At 40.6% G+C, this 20,187-nt stretch overlaps 1 protein-coding gene and 1 pseudogene across 1 annotated transcript in view; both read right to left on the bottom strand.

The window, feature by feature from the left end:
* The window catches only part of Emc7 (ER membrane protein complex subunit 7), a 63,090-nt gene that overhangs the window by 33,002 nt on the left and 9,901 nt on the right, over positions 1–20,187 (bottom strand). The window contains exon 2 of the mRNA XM_004669713.3: positions 6,951–7,070. Coding sequence (XP_004669770.1) covers positions 6,951–7,070 — 120 coding nt within the window. The remainder of the gene's footprint in view (positions 1–6,950; positions 7,071–20,187) is intronic.
* Positions 12,347–20,086, bottom strand: LOC105944853 (annotated as a pseudogene).

The following is a 20,187-nucleotide window of genomic DNA, read 5'->3' as shown; positions in this document are numbered from 1 at the left end:
GGATCCTTAAGCTTCACAGGCAAGCGCTTAACCGCTAAGCCATTTCTCCAGCCTGATATATCTCTTTTAATAAGATATATCAAGGACAGACTGGACTAACACAAATCAATAACTATCAGGGGAACATAACCAGTGGGGACAATTTGTGGAATTTTTATTTAAAGGCAACAGTGGCTGACTAATCAGGGATAGGCAGAGGCAGGAGGCATGAGTTAATGTCGGAGTTTAGTATTGTAAGCCAGCACCAGACAGAGAAGCCCATTAGTCTGACTCTTTGTTTATACTGTAGTATTTTGTAGTTATATTTTTAACTGGGTGATTAAGATCATATAGGCTACCAGAATTAACTACATATTTTGGAGGTCAATAATGGTGCTATAGGAGAGACTTTTAGGGACCTGTGAGTAGTTTTATGACTCTCAGCACCGTCATCTGCTAGGATAAGTAAAGGCCATGTTGACCAAGTGGCCCTCCCTCTTTTGAAAAGCCTGAAGGACTGATTTTCCTCTGATGTGACTCTCCTGTTGCAGATACAGTGACTTGGAATTTACCTCTGGGTCTCCATATTCTCTCTGATCAAGAAGATAGGTGACTTACCAGAGACTAGAAGTTAGTATCATGACTGTGGTGGCCTTTTAACCTGGGAGCAGGAACCAAAATATTGGTTATCCTTTAACTCCAGTGTTTCCAATTGACTTTGGCTTTTATATATGGTTATTAATCTCTCAGAGAGACTGCACAACATATCTGATTAGCAAAACAGGTTTAGTTAAAAAAGGTATAGAACGTATCTGATTAGCAAAGCAGATCTGGTCAGGAAATGACACAATACTTTAAAACATTCTGATTAGTATTTAAGTTTAGTTGACAGTGTAAGCTACATCTGGAACATAGAAAATATACACATTTTATCTTTTAAGTACCTATCAGTTATAAATATAGGCAGAACATTTTTGTGTCCCTGAAAGCAATGTTTCATCAATTATTTTTTATCAATAACTTTAAGCCAATTGATTTAATCTAGGTAGTGTATGTCAGGAAAAGATAAGACAGTAGAAAAACATAGCATCTGTGTTTGAAAACAACTTTGGCTAGTCTCTATACCTATGTAGATATGAATTACTCTCCAAACTGGAAGGAGAGCAGCAGTTTAAGATTTTTTTTTTTTTTAGGGCAGGAAACATGTCTTAAGTATAAATATATCTAAAAGCAATGAACATACTTAAATAACATGTTGACTGAGACTGATTATATATAGCTTAAGAATAAAGTCAAACCTGGTCATTGTTGAGTTATGTTAGCTTGATTTTTATTTTATTTTTTTCGGTTTTCAAGGTAGGGTCTCACTCTAGCCCAGGCTGACCTAGAATTCACTATGTAGCCTCAGGTGGCCTCAAACTCATGGCGATTCTCCTACTTCTGCCTTCCAAGTGCTGGGATTAAAGGCATGCGCCACCACATCCAGCTGAAGTCAGCCTTATTTTAACATATATTAAGAGACATTATGACAGACACAAAGTGGCTTAATTAAAATAATATTTATGAATGTTATGTAAACCTTAGACAAACTATATTAACATTGTATACAGCAGTTTTTTCTAGGATATGGGAAGCTTTCTAAGAACAAGGTCACAATGACTAAGTTACTTTTATAAGACTTAGATTATATCTTCAGTGATAACCATTTAGCAAAACCAGCATGAACAAGACAGGAACTGTGGTGGTTTGACTCAGGTGTCTCCCATAAACTTAGGTCTTCTGAATGCTAGGTTCAAGGCTGATGGAGATGAAGGAAGGAGTATACTGGAGGCGTGTACTGTTGGGGGCAGGCTTATGGGTATTGTAGCCACTTTCCTCTTGCCAGTGTTTGGCACACTCCTGTGGCTATAGTCCATCTTATGTTGGCCAGGAGATATGTCCACTCTCTGCTCATGCCATTGTTTTCCCCTGCCATCATGGAGCTTCCCTTTGAGTCTGTAAGCCAAAATGAACCTTTTTTTCCAAAAGCTGCTCTTGGTTGGGTGATTTCTGCCAGCAATGTGAACCTGACTACAACAGGAACCATCTTAAAATTACAGGGTTTTAGCTAGGCATGGTGGCGCCTGTCATTTTATAACTTTTTAAGTGTAGGAGAATCTTGCAATTTTTTTCCTTGCCTATGATTTTAATTACTTTCAGTGCTCCTTCTGGGGGACACTCAATAGTAAAAGTTGGCCACGCAGTCTAGGACAGTGGGCTTGGTGGAAGACATCTCCCACAATGAATTTCTCACTATGTTTGTGCTGCAGAACAGACACAAAGGCAAAGCCTTATCATTCTGCAGCCTTAGGACTGTGAGCCACACACACTCATATACACACACATTCAATCCAAGTGTACTTTCCATATAGACTCCAGACACATTTTCCCCTCACACATTCATGCATTCATTCATTCATTCATTTAGAGGCTATACATTCACATTTTAAATTCCTATTCTATTTATAATTCTGGAGACTAAAACCAAATTTCAAAATTACTTAGGGTATAATTTCAGATTTCATATTCAGGATTTTCCAAGCCAAAACTTCATTAGTCTTAATTCCAATTTTCAATTTACCTGGGATGGTCAGGATGTCTAGGTCACCCAAAGACAACCTGTGACATATGCAGTTCCTAGAAGGACCCAAAAATGTTAAGGACAAAACAAACTGAACAGAAAGACAAGACATAAAAGAAGAAATGAAAGACAAAGGACAGACAACAATCAAATGATATATGGATCCAAAAACCAGAACCAAGTAGACGATACGATGTCTTGCTATTGCCTAGAACCAAGACTAAGTGGACAATGCGGACTCCGCAGTTGTACTGAACCAGGCAGGCAGTGTAATGACTTGCAATTGCCCTGGACTGGAGTGTGAATAGGGGTAGAGAGCTTTCAGAGACAAGGAAGCTTGGTGACAGAAGCCAACCAGCCGTTACAGTTACACGTTCCCAGAACGTTATGGATACATGATCCTGGTAACAGTAACCAGGGAACAATTTGTGGCCCCAGCTCAGAAAGAAACTCAGAGAAACAGAAACTTAACTCAGTCATTGTATCAAAATGGCTCTGCTATTAAAATGGGAGTCAGGTTGGCTCTTCAAAACGAAGAATGAGACAGCTCCTAGTGTAACCTCTTTTACGTAAATTATGCATATTTACATCTTAAAAACTTGCAATACCAGGAGAAGAAAACAAGGACAAAGAAAGATGAAAATGAGGATAAAACTCAAACACCTAAGAGTCAGGTGTAGTGGCAAACACCTTCAATCCCAGTACTCGGGAGGCAGAGGTAGGAGGATCGCCAAGAGTTTGAGGCCACACTGACACTACATGGTAATTTTCAGGTCAGCTGGGGCTAGAGCAATACCCTACCTCAAAAAACAAACAAACAAACAAACAAACAAAAACAACCTATTGCTGAAAACTCCACATATTTGGGCTGCAAGGCCACTGAAAAATCCTGCTGGAACTGAACTGATAACCTTCTCCATGTAGACCAGCTGACAGAAAGCTGAAAGAAGCCATTCCGCATGCAGTTCAATGGGAGAAAGGGAAATCACCAGTGAAGATAATCAACTTGCAGTGGATACTGCAAGCCTTATGTTTGGCCAGTAAGGCCAAATGATCAAATGGGTGCAATAGTGGCACATCTGTTATGGTGGAAACCAACTGCCCTCTAATTGGACTGGAGGCCCGCTCCATGGGAGGGAATATATCCCTAATACTGAAAACCTACAGCAGGGGTAGTCATGAGCCCTAGGGGTGTAACGTCTGCTGCTGTCTGGCTAAATTTAACTATGCTCATCAAACTGCCCAATAAGCACTTCTCTTAATGTTCATACCTACATATTAATGCTACTCCCACTGTTGGTAGAGAACCTTCTCTTTTCAGATGGCAGTGAACTTGGGATGACTCGGAAGACATCATGGTGCTGGGAAGAAGTGACAGGAGTGCTCAGCACCGCAATTCTATTCACACCTTCTAGGGCTCAGGGTTCATTGCGCAAGAGGGCAGAAAGAATGTAAGAGCCAAAGGAAGGGTAGGACTCCTTATAACGTGCTCCTCCAGACACCATGACCTCACAGTACCTGACACTACCTACACAAGACCATCATAATAGGAGGTAAAAAGATCATGACATCAAAATAAAAGAGAGACTAATTGAGAGGAGGAGGGGATATGATGGAGAATGGAGTTTCAAAGGGAAAGTGTAGGGAGGGAAGGTATTACCATGGGACATTGTTTATAATCATAGAAGTTAATAAAAAAATTTTAAAAATAAAACTTAAAAAAAAAGGAAGCTCGGGCTGGAGAGATGGCTTAGCGGTTAAGCGCTTGCCTGTGAAGCCTAAGGACCCCGGTTCAAGGCTCAGTTCCCCAGGTCCCACATTAGCCAGATGCACAAGGGGGCGCATGCATCCGGAGTTCGTTTGCAGAGGCTGGAAGCCCTGGCGCGCCCATTCTCTCTCTCTCTCCCTCTATCTGTCTTTCTCTCTGTGTCTGTCGCTCTCAAATAAAGAAATTTAAAAAAAAAAAAAAGGAAGCTCATTACAATTAAAAACTCAAACATCAGGCTGGAGAGATGGTTTAGCAGCTAAGTGCTTGCCTGTGAAGCCTAAGGACCCCAGTTCAGGGCTCAATTCCCCAGGACCCACATTAGCCAGATGCACAAGGGGGCGCATGTGTCTGGAGTTCATTTGCAGTGGCTGGAGACCCTGGCATGCCCATTCTGTCTCTTTCTATCTGCCTCTTTCTCTGTCACTTTCAAATAAATGAAAACAAACCAAAAAGTTCAAAAAAAAAAAAAAAACCCAAACATCAATTGAATGGAGCTGACTGAACATATCTCCATTATGTCAGTGAAGTATTGAGTCCCTGAGTCCCGTAAAACAACCTAACTGGTGGGGGGGGGGGGGGCCTGGAGAGATGGCTTTGGAGTTTGTTTGCTAGAGGCCCTGGCATGCCCATTCTCTCTCTCTCTCTCTCTCTCTCTCTCTGCCTATTTCTGTATCTCTCTAAACAATAAACAAAAATTTAAAAAAAAAAAAACAGGGCTGGAGAGATGGCTTAGCACTTGCCTGCAGAGCCAAAGGACCCAGGTTTGATTCCCCAGAGCCCACATAAGCCAGATGTGCAAGGTGGTGCATGCTTCCAGAGTTCATTTGCAGCAGCTGGAGCTGGCACACCCATTCTCTTGCTCTCTTTCAAATAAATGAATAAAAATAAAATGACCATGCAAAAAAAAAAAACAAAACAAAAAAACAGAAAAAAAAAAAAAAAACAGCCTAACTAATGCTTGGCACATGAACCAAAAATGTCAGTGATAAAATACAGCTCTTTCATCCCAAAATGTGTTAGCTTTTGCATGATCTGTCCCTTCTGAAGACAATAAGGAGTGATATTTGTGATAATTCAAAGAAAAGACACTAAAAACTGCTTTGTGTACTTCCTGGTCAGATTAGACAAATGAGAAAGTCATTGCCATGAGACAATAAAATAATGAATAAATGCATTTGTTCTGTTATAGTGGAAGCCTGTGACATTCACACAGTCATTCACAACTTCAAATGAGCTTTGCTACTCCTAAAATCTTTTCACCTCAATTTCAAACACAAGTCCACTTACTTAGAAATTCTAAAATTCAGCCAGGAATGGTAGTATATGCTTGTAATCCTACACTCAGGAGGTTGAGAAATGAAGATCATAAGTTTGAGGATAACCTGAGCTACAGAGAGATCCAGGCTAGCCAGGGCTACATAGATAGTTCCAGACTAGCTTCCACTATGAAGTGAGACACGGTCTCAAAACAAGAAAACAGAATTGTTTTTAATTCTCTCCTGCTCGTCCAACCTTAGACATTGTGCTGGCATCTTCTCTATCATGATCCTCATGCTAAAATGCACTACACATGTAACCTATTTCTACCGCACACACATTTTAAAAAGGAGGAATGATTGGAATTTCTCGATTAGCTTAGTAACAAGTAAGTAATTAGATATACTGTCAAAATATTAGAATAAAAGTTGGGGAGACTGCTTAGTAATTACAGGCCTATTGGCCTGGGGAGATTACCCAGTGGTTAAAGGCATTTGCTTGCAAGACCTGTAGGCCAGGTTCAATTCTCCAGTACCCACATAAAGCTGATTACAAAGGGAGGTAGATCAGGAGAAGCTAAAGCACAAAAGCTCTTGCCTCTCATTCTTTTGCAGTCTGGCAGTCCATCTGTAGGAGCAAGAGACCCTGACTTCAAGAAGATAGAGAACAGGTACTTCAATGTTGTCTTCTGACCTCCAAATATGTGCCATGCCAACACACACACACACACAAATATTTTAAAAACCACATTTGAGGCTGGGCGTGATGGTACATGCCTTTAATCCCAGCACTGGGGGGATTAGGTAGGAGGATCACCCTGATTTCCAGATCAGCTTGGACTAGAGTGAAATCCTACCTCAGGGGTTCAGTAAGAACACAACTGAGCTGGGTGTGGTGGCTCATACCTATAATTCCAGCACTTAAAAGGCTGAGGTAGGAAGATGGACTGGATGAAGTAGTAGGAGGCAGCCTGGGCTACAGAGTGAGCTGTAGGTCAGTCTTGACTACTGCGAGACCCTAAAACAAGTCATATTTGAACTATAGTTTTCACAGTGTTTTTGCCCCTACAGTAAGTAATCTTACCTTTTTTCTACATAGTCATATCAGAAGCTTTAATATAATTTTAAGCCAGAGAAGGAAAAAGTCTAACTTTACAGTTTTATTAATGTTCATATTAAAACAACACAAGGCTAGGTTAGCTGTTTTAAGGAATATCTATAATTTAAATTAAAAAAAGTCTCAACCTTACCCATAAATACTGAAAGGAATACACAATCAAGTATTTAGTAGCCTCATCTTTGTTAAAAATAAATCAGCAGCCCTCACCTCATTTTTCCTTTTGAAGTGATATCTACCCGGACAGGATCAAACTTGTAAGCTGGAGAAATAACTTCTACTACATAAGATCCAGAAGGTATATCATGAACCACGAAGCTTCCATCTGTCCTAGAAAAAGGAAACTCATATTTAGTCACTTCTGGTCATTGTCTTAGTCGTTCCCTATGTTATAAGGCATCTGTTAATTCACCAAACAGTACTCCAAAATAAATATTAGAAATATAACAGCAACAACAACAAAAGCTGGACATCGTGGCTCACCCCTGTAATCTCAGTACCTCAGAGGCTATGAGAAGATTACTGTGAGTTCAAGGCCATCTTGGGCTACACAGTAAGCTCAAGGTTAGCCTAGGCTATGTAGTGAGACCTGCCCTGCAAAGAAACAAATAACAAAGAGCAAGAGTTGTTCTACATCTCATGTCCCACAGAAGCAAAGAGCCTATTCTGAAGCCATGTCTTTGCTAAAGGTAAAGTATGAATTCTTATAATAGTAAGGTCCTAATTTGCCCAAAGTCCCCCAATACATTCATTTTTCTTTTTTTTTTATTCATTTTTTATTTATTTATTTGAGAGCGACAGACACAGAGAGAAAGACAGATAGAGGGAGAGAGAGAGAGAGAATGGGCGCGCCAGGGCTTTCCAGCCTCTGCAAACAACTCCAGACGCGTGCGCCCCCTTGTGCATCTGGCTAACATGGGACCTGGGGAACCGAGCCTTGAACCGGAGTCCTTAGGCTTCACAGGCAAGCGCTTAACTGCTAAGCCATCTCTCCAGCCCTCATTTTTCTTTTTTAAAAAAATATCTATTATTTATTTGCAAGGACAGATAGACAGAGGAAATAAATGAACACACCAGGGCCTCCAGCTGCTGTAGACTCCAGATGCATGTAGAACCTTGTGCATCTGGCTTTATGTGGGCACTGGAGAATCACACATATGGGCCCTTAGGCTTTGCAGGCAAGGGTCTTGACTGCTGGACAATGTCTCCAGCCCCTCATACACTACTAGTATTAAAAATGGTATTCTGGGGCTGGAGAGATGGCTTAGTGGTTAAGGCACTTACCTGCGAAGCCTAAGGATCCAGGTTCGATTCTCCAGGTCCTACGTAAGTCAGCTGTACATGGTAGTGCATGCGTCTGGAGTCTACTTGCAGTGGCTAGAGGCCCTGCTGTGCCCATTCTCCCCCTCTCTTTCTCCCTCCCTTCTACCCCTCTCTGTCTCTAATAAATAAACAAATAAAAACAAATCTTTTAAAAAAATGGTATTCTAAGCCAGACGTGGTGACGCAAACCTTTAATTCCAGCACACGGGAGGCAGAGGTAGGAGGATTGCTAAGAGTTCAAGGCCACTTTGAGACTACATGGTGAGCTCCAGGTCAGCCTGAGCTAGAGTGATGCCCCACCTCGCAAAAAAAAAAGTGAGTGTAAAAGTGTTCCTTGTGGCTGGAGGGATGACTTAGTGGTTAAGGTACTTGCCTGCAAACCTCAACAACCTGAGTTCAATTCCCCAGTGGCCACGTAAAGCTGCATGCACAAGGTGGTGTGTGTTTCTGGAGTTTGCTTGCAGTTGCTGGAGGCCCTGGCATGCCTACTCACATTCTCTCTCTCTTTTTCTGTCTCTGCTTGCAAATAAAAAAAATATATTTTTAAATTGTTCCTTGTCATTCAAAGTAGCCACTAAAGCACACCAGAACTGAAATGTAAGCTCTAAGACGGCTTCTTCTTGAGCTAGACATGTTTGCTCTCCAGGGGCATTCTCCACCCTGTTCTCTGCAGACTGCAGAACAAAAAGAAAATGAGCTTGGTAGTTTTTCCTAAGCTTTCTCACAAAGAAGCCATCTCTTAACTAGTTCTGCTAGGACCACAGCTCCTCACAGTACCCTTCATAAACTGATAACCATACATGATGTAAAATGCAATGCATTCAGCCCAACTTTAAAAGTCCCCATAGTTGTTTTTAAAAAATATTTATTTTTTGTTTTATTTTATTTGAGAGACAGAGAAAGAGGTAGGGAGAGACATAGAGTTAGAGAGAAGAGTGGGCATGCCAGGACCCTCAGTTGCTGCAACCAAACTCTAGATGCATATGCCATCTTATGCATCTGGCTTACATGGGTTCTGGGGAATCAAACCTGGATTCTTTGGCTTTGCAGACAAGTACCTTAACCTTTAAGCCAACTCTCCAGCCCAAAAGTCCCCATAGTTTCTATCACTCCCATTGATGTTCAAACACCCCCATAGTCCAGGGTCTTTTAACTAATCCATAATACCAAAATCAAACAAACAAACAAAAACCCACCCAGCTGGGCATGGTGGTAACGCCTTTAATCCTAGCATTCAGGAGGTAGAGGTAGGAGGATCACCATGAGTTTGAGGCCATCCTGAGACTACATAGTTAATTCCAGGTCAGCCTGGACTAGAGTAAAACCCTACTTTGAAAAAACAAAAAAACAAAGAAAAGAAAGAAAAAAAATTCAACCAATATAAGATTTAAAACAAACAGGGAAAATATCCAACTCTATAGCTCCAAGTCCAACAACTTCAGTCAGTGACAAGTCTCTGGAGTTCCAATCCCACCCCTCCAGCTAGGCTACTCACAGTCCCAGAAAACTTATTTGGTGCATGCAGCAATCCTTGGCAGCCAACCCATAGTCCTGGCATCTCCATTGGGTCTCCACTGCAACCAACGGTTCATCCTCATGACTCAACACAGATAATTCAATAAGCCTGCTTCACACTGCCAATGGCCATTTCCAAAATATAGAAACCATGTTGCAAAATCAATGACCCTCTTTCCTGCATTTGTTACACTCCATAATACCAGGGGGGGATATCAACTTGTTAATTCAGGGGAGAATAAAGCAGACTTTGAAGAACAGGACACTCCTTCAGCATTCAGGTCCAAACAAAAGAATCTGCATCTCTATCTGGTTTGGTATTAGTGTGATAGTAGCTTCATAAAAGGAGTTGGGGAGCTTTCCCTGTTCTCTGATTATGTGGAACAGTTTGAGAAAAATTGGTTTCAGTTCTTCCATGAAAGTTTGATAGAATTCTGCTGAGAAACCATCTGGTCCTAGACTCTTCTTTTTGAGAAGGTGTTTAATGACCTTTTCAATCTTGATGGATGTGACAGATTTAAGAGATTAATCTGCTCTGAGTTTAGTTTTGTTAGGTGGTATGTGTCCAGGAATTCATCCAACTCTTCCAGATTATCCAGTTTTGAAGAGTAGAGGTCTTGGAAGTAAGTCCTGACAATTCTTCCAATTTCACTTATGTCTGATGCAACCTCTCCCTTTTCAATTCTAATTTTGTTAATTTGAAGCATTTTTTTTTTTTTTTTGGTTGATCCAGTTGGCCAGGGGTTTAAACAATCTTGTTTATTTTTTTCAAAGAACAGGCTCTTGTTTCATCAAATTTTAAAAATTGTCTTCTTAGTTTCAAATTCATTAATTTCTGCTCTGATCTTATTTCTTTCCATCAAGATCTCTTTGCATTGGATTCTTATTTTTCCAATGCCTTAACATAGGTGGTTAGTTTGTCGATTTGGAATCTGTCTTTGTTATGAAGGCATTTAGTGCTATGAATTTTCCCCTAAGAACTGCCTTTATTGTGTCCCATAAGTTTTGGAACATTGTGTTCTCATTGTCATTCAATTCTAGAAATTTTACCATTTCCTTTTTGATTTCTTCCACTACCCATTTATTGTTTAAAACTGTGTTGTTCAGTCTCCAGGAGCTGATGGAGTCCCGTGAGCATATCTTGTTAATTTCTAGCTTTATAGCATTGTGATCTGATATCATGCCCAAAATTATGTCGATTTTCCTAAATTTATGGAGGCTGGCTTTATGCCTAATATATGTTCTATTTTGGAGATGGTCCCTTTGGCTGCTGAGAAGAATGTATCTTCTGTAGATTTGGGATAGAATGTTCTGTAGATGTCTGTTAGGTCTAGTTGATCTAAGGTGTTGTTGAGCTCTCTTACTTCCCTGTTGTTTTTATGTTTGAATGAACTGTCTTTATGACAGTGGAGTACTATGATGGTGCTGTTGTTTGTTTATGTTTTGTTGTCAAGTAGGTTTTATAAAGTGCAGTCCATCTGTGTTTGGTGCATATGGATTGATGATTATGATATCCTCTTGTTGGATTATTCCCTTGATGAGTACAGAAGTGGCCTTCTTTGTCTTTTTTGATTACTTTTCATTTGAACTCCATTTTATCCGATGTTAGTATAGCAACATGTGCTAGGTTCTTATTTCTGTTTGCTTGGAACATCATTTTTCACACTTTCACACTGAAGAGGTATCTTTTTTTAATGGTGAGGTGAGTTTCTTGAAGATAGCAGATTGAGGGGTTCATTTTTCTGATCCACCCTGTTAAACTTGTATCACTTGATAGGTGAATTAAGGCCATTAACATGTACGGTAATAACTGCAAAGTTTGATTTAATCCTTGCCATATTGTAGTGCTTTGTGAAGTTTGGTGTTTACATGATAAAAGCCAACTTTTATCATGGAAAGTTGTTTTTTGTTGTTGTTGTTGTTTTTCACCATTTATTATGAGGGATATTTTCACTGGGTATAGTAGTTTGGGTTAGAAGCCATTGGTTTTTAGACTTTGCAGTGTTCCATTCCAGGCCCTCTGTCTTTCAGGGTTCCCAATGAAAAATCTGAGGTAATTCATTAAATTCTCTCTAAACTAATAATGTTTATCCCATTTAACCTGTGTTGACTTTACTCTCTGCTGGAGAATCTGCTTCTCTTTTTCAGACAGGAGCGGGACCTGAGGAGATAAACAACCCGTCACACTTCAGCACGGCCCCAGCTGAAACCACAGAGGAACTAGAGAAATAAGCAAGAGTGCTGCTTTCTCAGTGAACCTGATATCAGCACAAGGGTAAAAGAGATAAGACACTGAGGACACTCAACACCTACTAAACCAGAGATCCAGAGGCCCTTAAGAGCCCATCACTAAAGTAGACTTAAAATACATGGCTCAGGAATTTTGCAGAAGAGGAGACAGAAAGATTGTTAGAGCCACAAGGTGGAACATTATGCACAGAGGCATTGCCTCTCCCCCATCACTGACTTCTGTTCCCACAAAGCATGACCTACAATCCCCATGGGGCTGACCTGCATCCTCAATGAGGAGGGCACTTTTGGAAAAGGGGCAGAGATGAGTGAAAGAATGGTACCAACATGTATTACTTATATACTAAGTATGTCTATAATTAATAAAAGTATTTTTTTTAATCAGGAGAAAACAACTCTGTGGGGACCTAAATGCTATGTCCAAAAGCCACAGGCTATCACAGAAAAATTTCAGGGCCAGGGATAAAATACTTTCCAGTGACTTGTTGGCCAGGTAGGCTCCTCATGCCCCCAAAACATTACAGGCTATTGTCAAAGTTCTTGGTTGCCTATGAGAAATAGACAGTACCATATGCTTAGGTTTCAGGACACTGAGAATCAAGCTAACTGAACTGGAAGCCTCCTCTCTGTTGACTAGCTATCATGATGCTGGAAAGAGCTATGTAGCCTTTTGGAGGACAAAAACCATCAACAGTAAGTAAGCCTATGGCCTATCTATTTTCATCCTTCTGCATATAGATATCCAGTTTCCCTAGCACCATTTGTTGAAAAGGCTGTATTTTCTCCAATGAGCATTTTGGCATTTTTCTCAAAGATCAGGAGGCTATAGCTACCTGGGCTGACATCTGGGTTTTCTATTCTGTTCCACTGACCTACATGTCTTTTTTGGTGCCAGTACCATGCAGTTTTTGTTATTATAGCTCTGTAATATAGGTTAAAATCAGGTATGGTGATATCACCAGCCTTAATTTTGTTGCTCAAACTTGTTTTAGATACTGAAGACTTTTGTGCTTCCAAATGAATTTTAGGATTGCTTTTCTATTTCCATGAAAAATGCCATTGGAATTTTGATGGGGATTGCATTACATGTGTAGATTACCTTTGGTAAGATTGACACTTTCAAAATATTGATTTCTTCAATCCAAGAACATGGGATGTGTTTCCACTTTCTAGTGTCTTCTACAATTTCTCTCTTGAGAAAGGTTTCATTATAGAGATCCTTCACTTCCTTAGTTAGGTTTAAGTTACTTTATTTATTTACTTTTTTTGAGGCAAATGTGAATGGGAGTAATTCCCTGATTTCATCTTCAGCATGTTTGTTGTTAGTATGTAAGAAGGCTACTGATTTCTGTGAGTTTATTTTGTATCCTGCTACATTGCTAAAAGTGTTCCTCAGTTCAAACAGTTTGCTGGTAGAATCATTAGGGTCCTTTATGTATAGAATCATATCATCTCCAAATAATGATAACTTGATCTTTTCCTTAGCAATTTGTGTCCCTTTTACGTGTGTCTCTTGCCTTATTGCTATAGCTAAGACTTAAAGTACATTATTAAATGAAAGTGAGGACAGTGGACACCTTGTCTTATTCCTAATATTAGTGAAAAAGCTTCAAGTTTTCCCCCATTACTATTATGTTGGCTCTAGGTTTGTCATAAATAGCCTTTATTATGTTTAGATATGCACCTTCTGTTCCCAGTCTCTGTAGGGCTTTTATCATGAAAGGATGTTGGATTTTCTCAAAAGTCTTACCTGCATTACTGAGTTGATGATGTGATTTTAGTCCTTCAGTCCATTTATATAATGTATCACATTTATCGATCTGCGTATATTGAGCCATCCCTGCATTTCTTGGATAAAGCCTACTTGGTTGGGGTGAATAATCTTTTTGATATATTCTTATATTGTTTGTCAATATCTTGTTGAGAGTTGGTGCAGTCCGGTTCGCATTGCTGGTAGAAATCACCAAACTAAGAGCAGCTTCTGGGAAAAAAGAGGTTTATTATGGCTTACAGGCTTGAGGGGAAGCTCCATGATGGCAGGGAAAACAATGAAATGAGCAGAGGGTAGCCATCACCCCCTGGCCAACATAAGGTGGACAATAGCAACAGGAGAGTGTGCCAAACACTGACATAGGGAAACTGGCCCAGAAGCCTGCCCCCAACAATACACTCCCTCCTGGAGACATTAATTCCCAAATATCCATCAGCTGGGAACCTAGCATTCAGAGCACTTAAGTTTATGGGGGACAAATAAATCAAACCACCACATTCCAACGCTGGCCCCCATCAATTGATGAACATACATGATTTTAAATGCCATGCATTCAGTGCAACTTTAAAAGTCCCCATAGTTGTTTTTTTTTTTTTTTTTTTTATCAATTCCAATGATGTTCAAACATCCCCATAGTCCAAGGTCTTTTAACTGAGCTGTAATACCAAAAAAAAAACCTCAAAATACCCATAATGGCACAGAATAAACATTCACATTGCAAATTATGGCGTTGAGCATAAGAAATATTCAACCAATAAGATTTAAACCAACCAGGGCACACATCGAACTCTGTAGCTTCAAGTCCAGCAACTCTAGCCAGTGACAAATCTTCAAGTCTGATAATTCTAACCAGCATGAATTCTCTGGAGTTCCAATTACACCCTCCAGCTAGGGATATTCACAGTTCTGGGAAACTTCATCAGTGCTGGCAGCTCTCCTTGGCAGCCATCTCATAGTCTCAGCATCTCCACTGGGTCTCCATTACAAGCCACGGTTCATCCTCATGGCCCCATGAGGTCTCTATGCAAGCAACCAGCAAACCCGCTTCACACTGCCCATGGCCATTTCCAAAACATAAGACCATGTTGCAAACTCAATGACCCTCTTTCCAGCATACTCCATGATACCAGGTAGGGTGCCAATTGGTTAATCCAGGGGGGAATAAAGCAGACTTTGAAGAACAGGACACTCCTTGAGCACTCAGGCCCCTTCAAAAGAGTCTACATTCTTCCTGTTGCCCCAGTGCAGGTCAGCTAGCCCAGTCTCAAAGGTTGTAATCTCTTAATTGCAGCTGAATGGGCAACAGTTCACCCAAAGATTTTTCTTTCTGTGCCATATCCCTCTGGTCATACCAGTTCATTTCTATGCAAAGCAACCCTGCACAACTTCTCAGGACACAGGCATAAGAGCAAGCTTCTCACACAAACTGCTAGCCCAGTCCAAGCAAAGCTCTTTCTCACACTCATAAGCCAAACCTCACAGTCCATAGTTCTTACTGCATTCAGGTCTTTCAGCTCAGACCAGAATAGTCCATCAAGCTGTACTTACAGCACTGCAAGGCATCTCTTAGGCCAAGGTTTCAAATTCTCCCACATTCCTCTTGAAAATCAGCTCCAAAGGGCCAAAGCCACACAGTCAGGTATCTAGCAGCAATCCCACTCCTCGGTACCACTTTACTGTTGCAGTCCAGTTTGCATTGCTGGTAGAAATCACCCAAGTAAGAGCAGCTTCTGGGAAAAACAGGTTTATTTTGGCTTACAGGCTCAAGGGGAAGCTCCATAATGGCAGGGAAAACAATGAAATGAGTAGAGGGTGGACATCACCCCCTGGCCAACATAAGGTGGACCATAGCAACAGGAGAGTGCGCCAAACACTGGCATGGGGAAACTGGCTATAAAGCCCATAAGCCCGCCCCCAACAATACACTCCCTCCAGGAGACACTAATTTCCAAATATCCATCAGCTGGGAACCTAGCATTCAGAGCACCTAAGTTTATGGGGGACACCTGAGTCAAACCACCACAAGAATTTCTTTTTTATTTTTACTTTTTGTTTTTCAAGGAAGGGTTTCTCTCTAGCTCAGGCTGACCAGAAATTCACTCTGTAGTCTCAGGGTGGCCTTGAACTCACAGCGATCTTACCACTGCCTCTCGAGTGCTGGAATTAAAGGTGTGTGCTTCCACGCCCGGCTTGTTGTGAATTTTTGCATGTATGTTCATTAGGGAGATTGGTCTGTAATTTTCTTTTCTTGATCTGTCTTTGTTTGGATTTGGTATCAGGTGATGCTGGCTTCATAGAAGTTCAGTAGAATTACCTCCTTTTCTAGTCTATGGAAAAGTTTGAGAAGCATTGGTATTAGTACTTCTGTGAAGGTCAGGTAAAATTCACCAGTGAATCCATTTGGACCCAGACTTTTTTTGTCAGGAAATTATTTTTTACAACTGCTTGGATTTTTGTAATTGTTATAGGCCTATTTAAATGGTTAATTATGGTAGGTCATATAAATTAAGGAAATCATCCATTTCTATCACATTTTCAAACTTCGTGGAGTATATGTTCTTAAAGTATGACCTCATGTTTTTCTGAATTTCTTTGGTACAATGGTGCCCTTTTCATCTCTAACTTTATTAATTTGTTTCTCTTCTTCCTTTCTTTTTGTTTTGGTCACATTTGCTAAGGGTTTCTCAATCTTGTTTATCTTTTCAAAGTTCAAACTCTGTATCATTGATTATTCATATTTTTTCCTTGGTATCTATTTCATTAATCTTTATTATTTCTTCCCATCTACTGAGTTTGGTTTGCCTGTTCTTTATCCTTGGCCTTAATGTGAAGCATTAAGTTACTTACTTGCAACCTTTCTAATTTGTTAATATACTTAAAGCTATATATTTCCCTCTTAGGACTGCTTGTGTCCCAAATGTTTTGATATGCTGTGTTCTCATTGTCATTTTATTCTATGATTTTTATTTCCTTCTTTATTTCTTCAGTGATCCATTCATCATTTAGTAGTGTACTATTTAGTTTCCATGATTTTGTACATGCTCTACAACTTTTCTTGCTGTTGATTTGTAATTTAGTCCCTTTGTGATCAGACAGACAGCAAGGAGTTATTTGAGTTTTCTTGTATTTGTTAAGTTTGCTTTGTCTCCTAACATATGGTCTATTTTAGAGAATGTTCCATATGCTGCCAAAAAGAATGTGTATTCTGCAGTATTTGGGCAAAATGTTCTGTAGATAATTTGACAGGTAAATTTGTTCTATGACCTCATTTAATCCAGATGCTTTGCTGTTTCTTTTTTGCCAGGATGACCTGTCAATGAGAGTGGGGTGTTGAAATCACCTTTTTAACAACTATTTTGGTATTATCGGTGACCTTAATTTAATAGTGTTTGTTTAATGAAAGTAGGAACCTTCCTATTAGATGCATACATATTTAGGACTAATGTCCTCCATTTGGAGTGTTGCTTTAATCAGTACAAAGTGACACTTTATCTCTCCTAACTAATGTTGGTTTGAAGTTTATCCTGTCAGACATAAGGATAGTGACAAATGCTTGTTTGCTAGGCCCATTGCTTGAAATATCATTTTCCAAACTTTCATCCTAAGATAGTGTCTGTCTTTTGTAGAAAGGTGGGATTTGGGAAGCAACAAAGAGAAGGATCCTGCTTTTTAACCCAGTCTGCAAACCTGTCTTTTGGTTGGGACACTGAGGCCGTTGATATTGAGTTACTATTGAAAGGTATGTATTTATATTTGCCATTCTTCTTGTTTTGTAGTTCTGGTTTTTCCTTTACTATCTTATATTAAGTATTATTTGAATATGGTTTATTATTTCAGTATGTTTCCTTATGTATGTGCATTTCTTTCTCTTCAGCACGGAGGATCCTTTCAATTATATTCTGTAGAGCTGGTTTAGTGTTCCCATATTCCTTTAGCCTGTTTCTCTTGTGGAATGTCCTTATTTTCCTTCTATTTGAATAGATGGCTTTGCAGAATAAAGTAATCTTGGTTGACAGTTGTTATCTTTCAGAACTTGGGATACATCATTCCAAGCCTTTTTGGCTTTTAAAGTTTGTGTTCAGTAATCTGCTGTTAGCCTGATGAGCTTGCCTTTGTATGTGACTTGATTTTTCTCTCTAACTGCTTTCAATAGATTTTGGGTTGTGTGCTTTGTAGTTTAATTATGACATTGAGAAGTTCCTTCCTGGTATTGTCTGTCTGGAAATCTAAAGGCTTCCTGTATCTGCACCGGCATCACTTTCCCTACTTGAGGGAAGTTTTCTTCTATGATTTTGTTGAAAATACCTGCTATGCCTTTGGAATGAAATTCTTCTCCTACTATGCCCTGAATTCTTATGTTTGAGCTCTTCATAGTGCCATGAATGTCTTGAAATTCTCATTCATGCCTATTAGTTTTTCTTTGTTGCATTGATTAGATCTGCCATCTGGTCTTCTAGTTTAGATAGTCTGTCCTCTCTTTGATCCATGCTAGTGGTGAGAGTTTCTGTAGACTTTTCTATTTGACTTACTCAGTTTTTCATTTCTAGTATTTCTGATTGGTATTTTTCATTATATCTATTTCCTTATTCATGTCTTGTATTGACCACCTTATTTCATTAAGTTGGTTTCTTGTGTTCTCCTTCAAGAGTTGGTGTTGTTCTTTGATTTATTGAACATAATCTGGTTTTTGTTTTTTAAATCTTTGTCAACCATTTCACCTAAAGCAGTCTCACTGGGGAACATTTCTGATGGATTTATAGTTTTTGGTGGGATTGTATTGTCTTGATTTTTTTTGTGTTTCTTGTATTATAATGTACAGATTTTTGCATTTTTGAGTTTGATTCTTGTGTTTTCTAATTGCTGTATTCTTAGCTGTGTAAATCCATTTTTATATATCTTCAGGGTAAGAGTTAAAGGTGTCAAGTGTAGCTCTTATATACCAAGAAAACAGTAGAAGTGACCCTAGGTGTTGAGTTGGCCTGCTATTCAAGTAATCTGGCACACTGGATGGAACAAATTACTGGTAAAAAAAATTTTTTTTTTCTGGGCATCAGCTTTATTGCTATACACTGGAACTGAAGAAAAGCATGCATCCTGCCCAGCTTTAGCATGCATATGCATGCACACAGTACACACTGCAGGCCATTACTTCATGACTGTGTCCTACCTTGGCACTTGGGCTGCATGCCATTAGCACAGTGGCATTGAAGTCAGGATAGGCAAGGTGCTTAGCCACTGGGCCATAGACAGCTTGTCAAGCTCAGTGCTAACAATGGTGGGGTAAATGTGCTGCCCCTTGAAAGCTGCTACTTTCCCCTCCTCCTGTGCCCAGTCCAAGGGCTTGTGTAGCCCATCATTGCCAAAGTGCTGGTTGTACTTCTCAAAGTGCACCCTCTCCAAGACAAGACCAAGCCCTGGAGCCTTTGGTATATCCACCTTCTCTTCGCACCAGCTGCACTCCAGCACACTTTTAGGGGCATACCCCTTTACAATGGCCACCACCAGGCCAACCATCTTCCTGATCTGGTACATCATGAAACTCTGGCCCTTCACCTTGATCACAGCAAACTCCAGACCCTCACGTTCAAAGGGCTCCTCACAGTACATTTCCAGGATGTAGCGCCGTGCAATGGGCTCCCGTAGCCCCTTCTGTGAAGTAAAGTTGTGGAAGTTATGGGTGCCCTTGTAGCAGGACAAGAGCCAGTTGTTTGCTGCAGGGTAGCCTTGCTTAGGTGTTAGCACTCATCCTGCACATCTCTGTCTTTGTGGGCAAAAGCAAAGGTGGGCAACATGTAGCAGTAGGTTTTAGTATCACACTTGTTCTTAGAGTTGAACCCACCTGTGACCCTCTTCCGTCCCAGAATCCAAATATGGGATGGAAGGTGGCTGTTGATCTTGTTCAGCAAGTTGTCAATCAGCCACACCTTAAGGGACACTACCTGGCCAGCTGCAGACACACCCTGCAAAGCCAAAGGACCCTGGTCAGATGCATATAGTGGCGCATGTGTCTGGAGTTTGTGTGCAGTGGCTGGAGGCACTGGTGTGTCCACTTTCTGTGTGTGTGTGTATGTGTGTGTGTGTGTGTGTGTCCCTCTCACTATAAGATTTTAGGGTCTTGAGTACTAGATTTTCTTTGTCTTTCCCATCCATGGCAGCTTGTCTGTCTGGGCACACTGCTGGAAGGACATCTTTCTCATGTCTGCCATGGTTTTCAAGGATACAGCCTGCCCAGACGAGGGCAGACACTAAGTCATCTTCAATTGTCCTAAACTGCGAGGACCCCACATTCCACTGCATGCCATGGTAGCCCTTGCCAGAGTAGGCCATGAGCAGCACAATTTTGCGCTTGGGTAGTGTACATGGTCATTCCTCACTCTCACCACCCCTGAGCCTCCTGGGGGGATGCTGCGTCTCCACCCAGACCCAGCCACCAGACTTTTCTGTCCTGATTTGAGGTCAGTGCTGGTGATGCCTCATTCCCAGCCATGGAGGAAAAGCAGGAAGCTGGAGGGCTGGGGCACACGGCCCGTAGCCAGGGTAAGCCCATATGTAGCCCATTGACTGCTGGCCCCAGACATCCCAGAGCCC

The sequence above is a fragment of the Jaculus jaculus genome, chromosome 8 (genome assembly GCF_020740685.1).
Source record: "Jaculus jaculus isolate mJacJac1 chromosome 8, mJacJac1.mat.Y.cur, whole genome shotgun sequence".
Taxonomy (NCBI): domain Eukaryota; kingdom Metazoa; phylum Chordata; class Mammalia; order Rodentia; family Dipodidae; genus Jaculus; species Jaculus jaculus.
The sequence above is the reverse complement of the archived record's forward strand: the minus strand, read 5'-3'. Positions and strand labels throughout refer to the sequence as shown.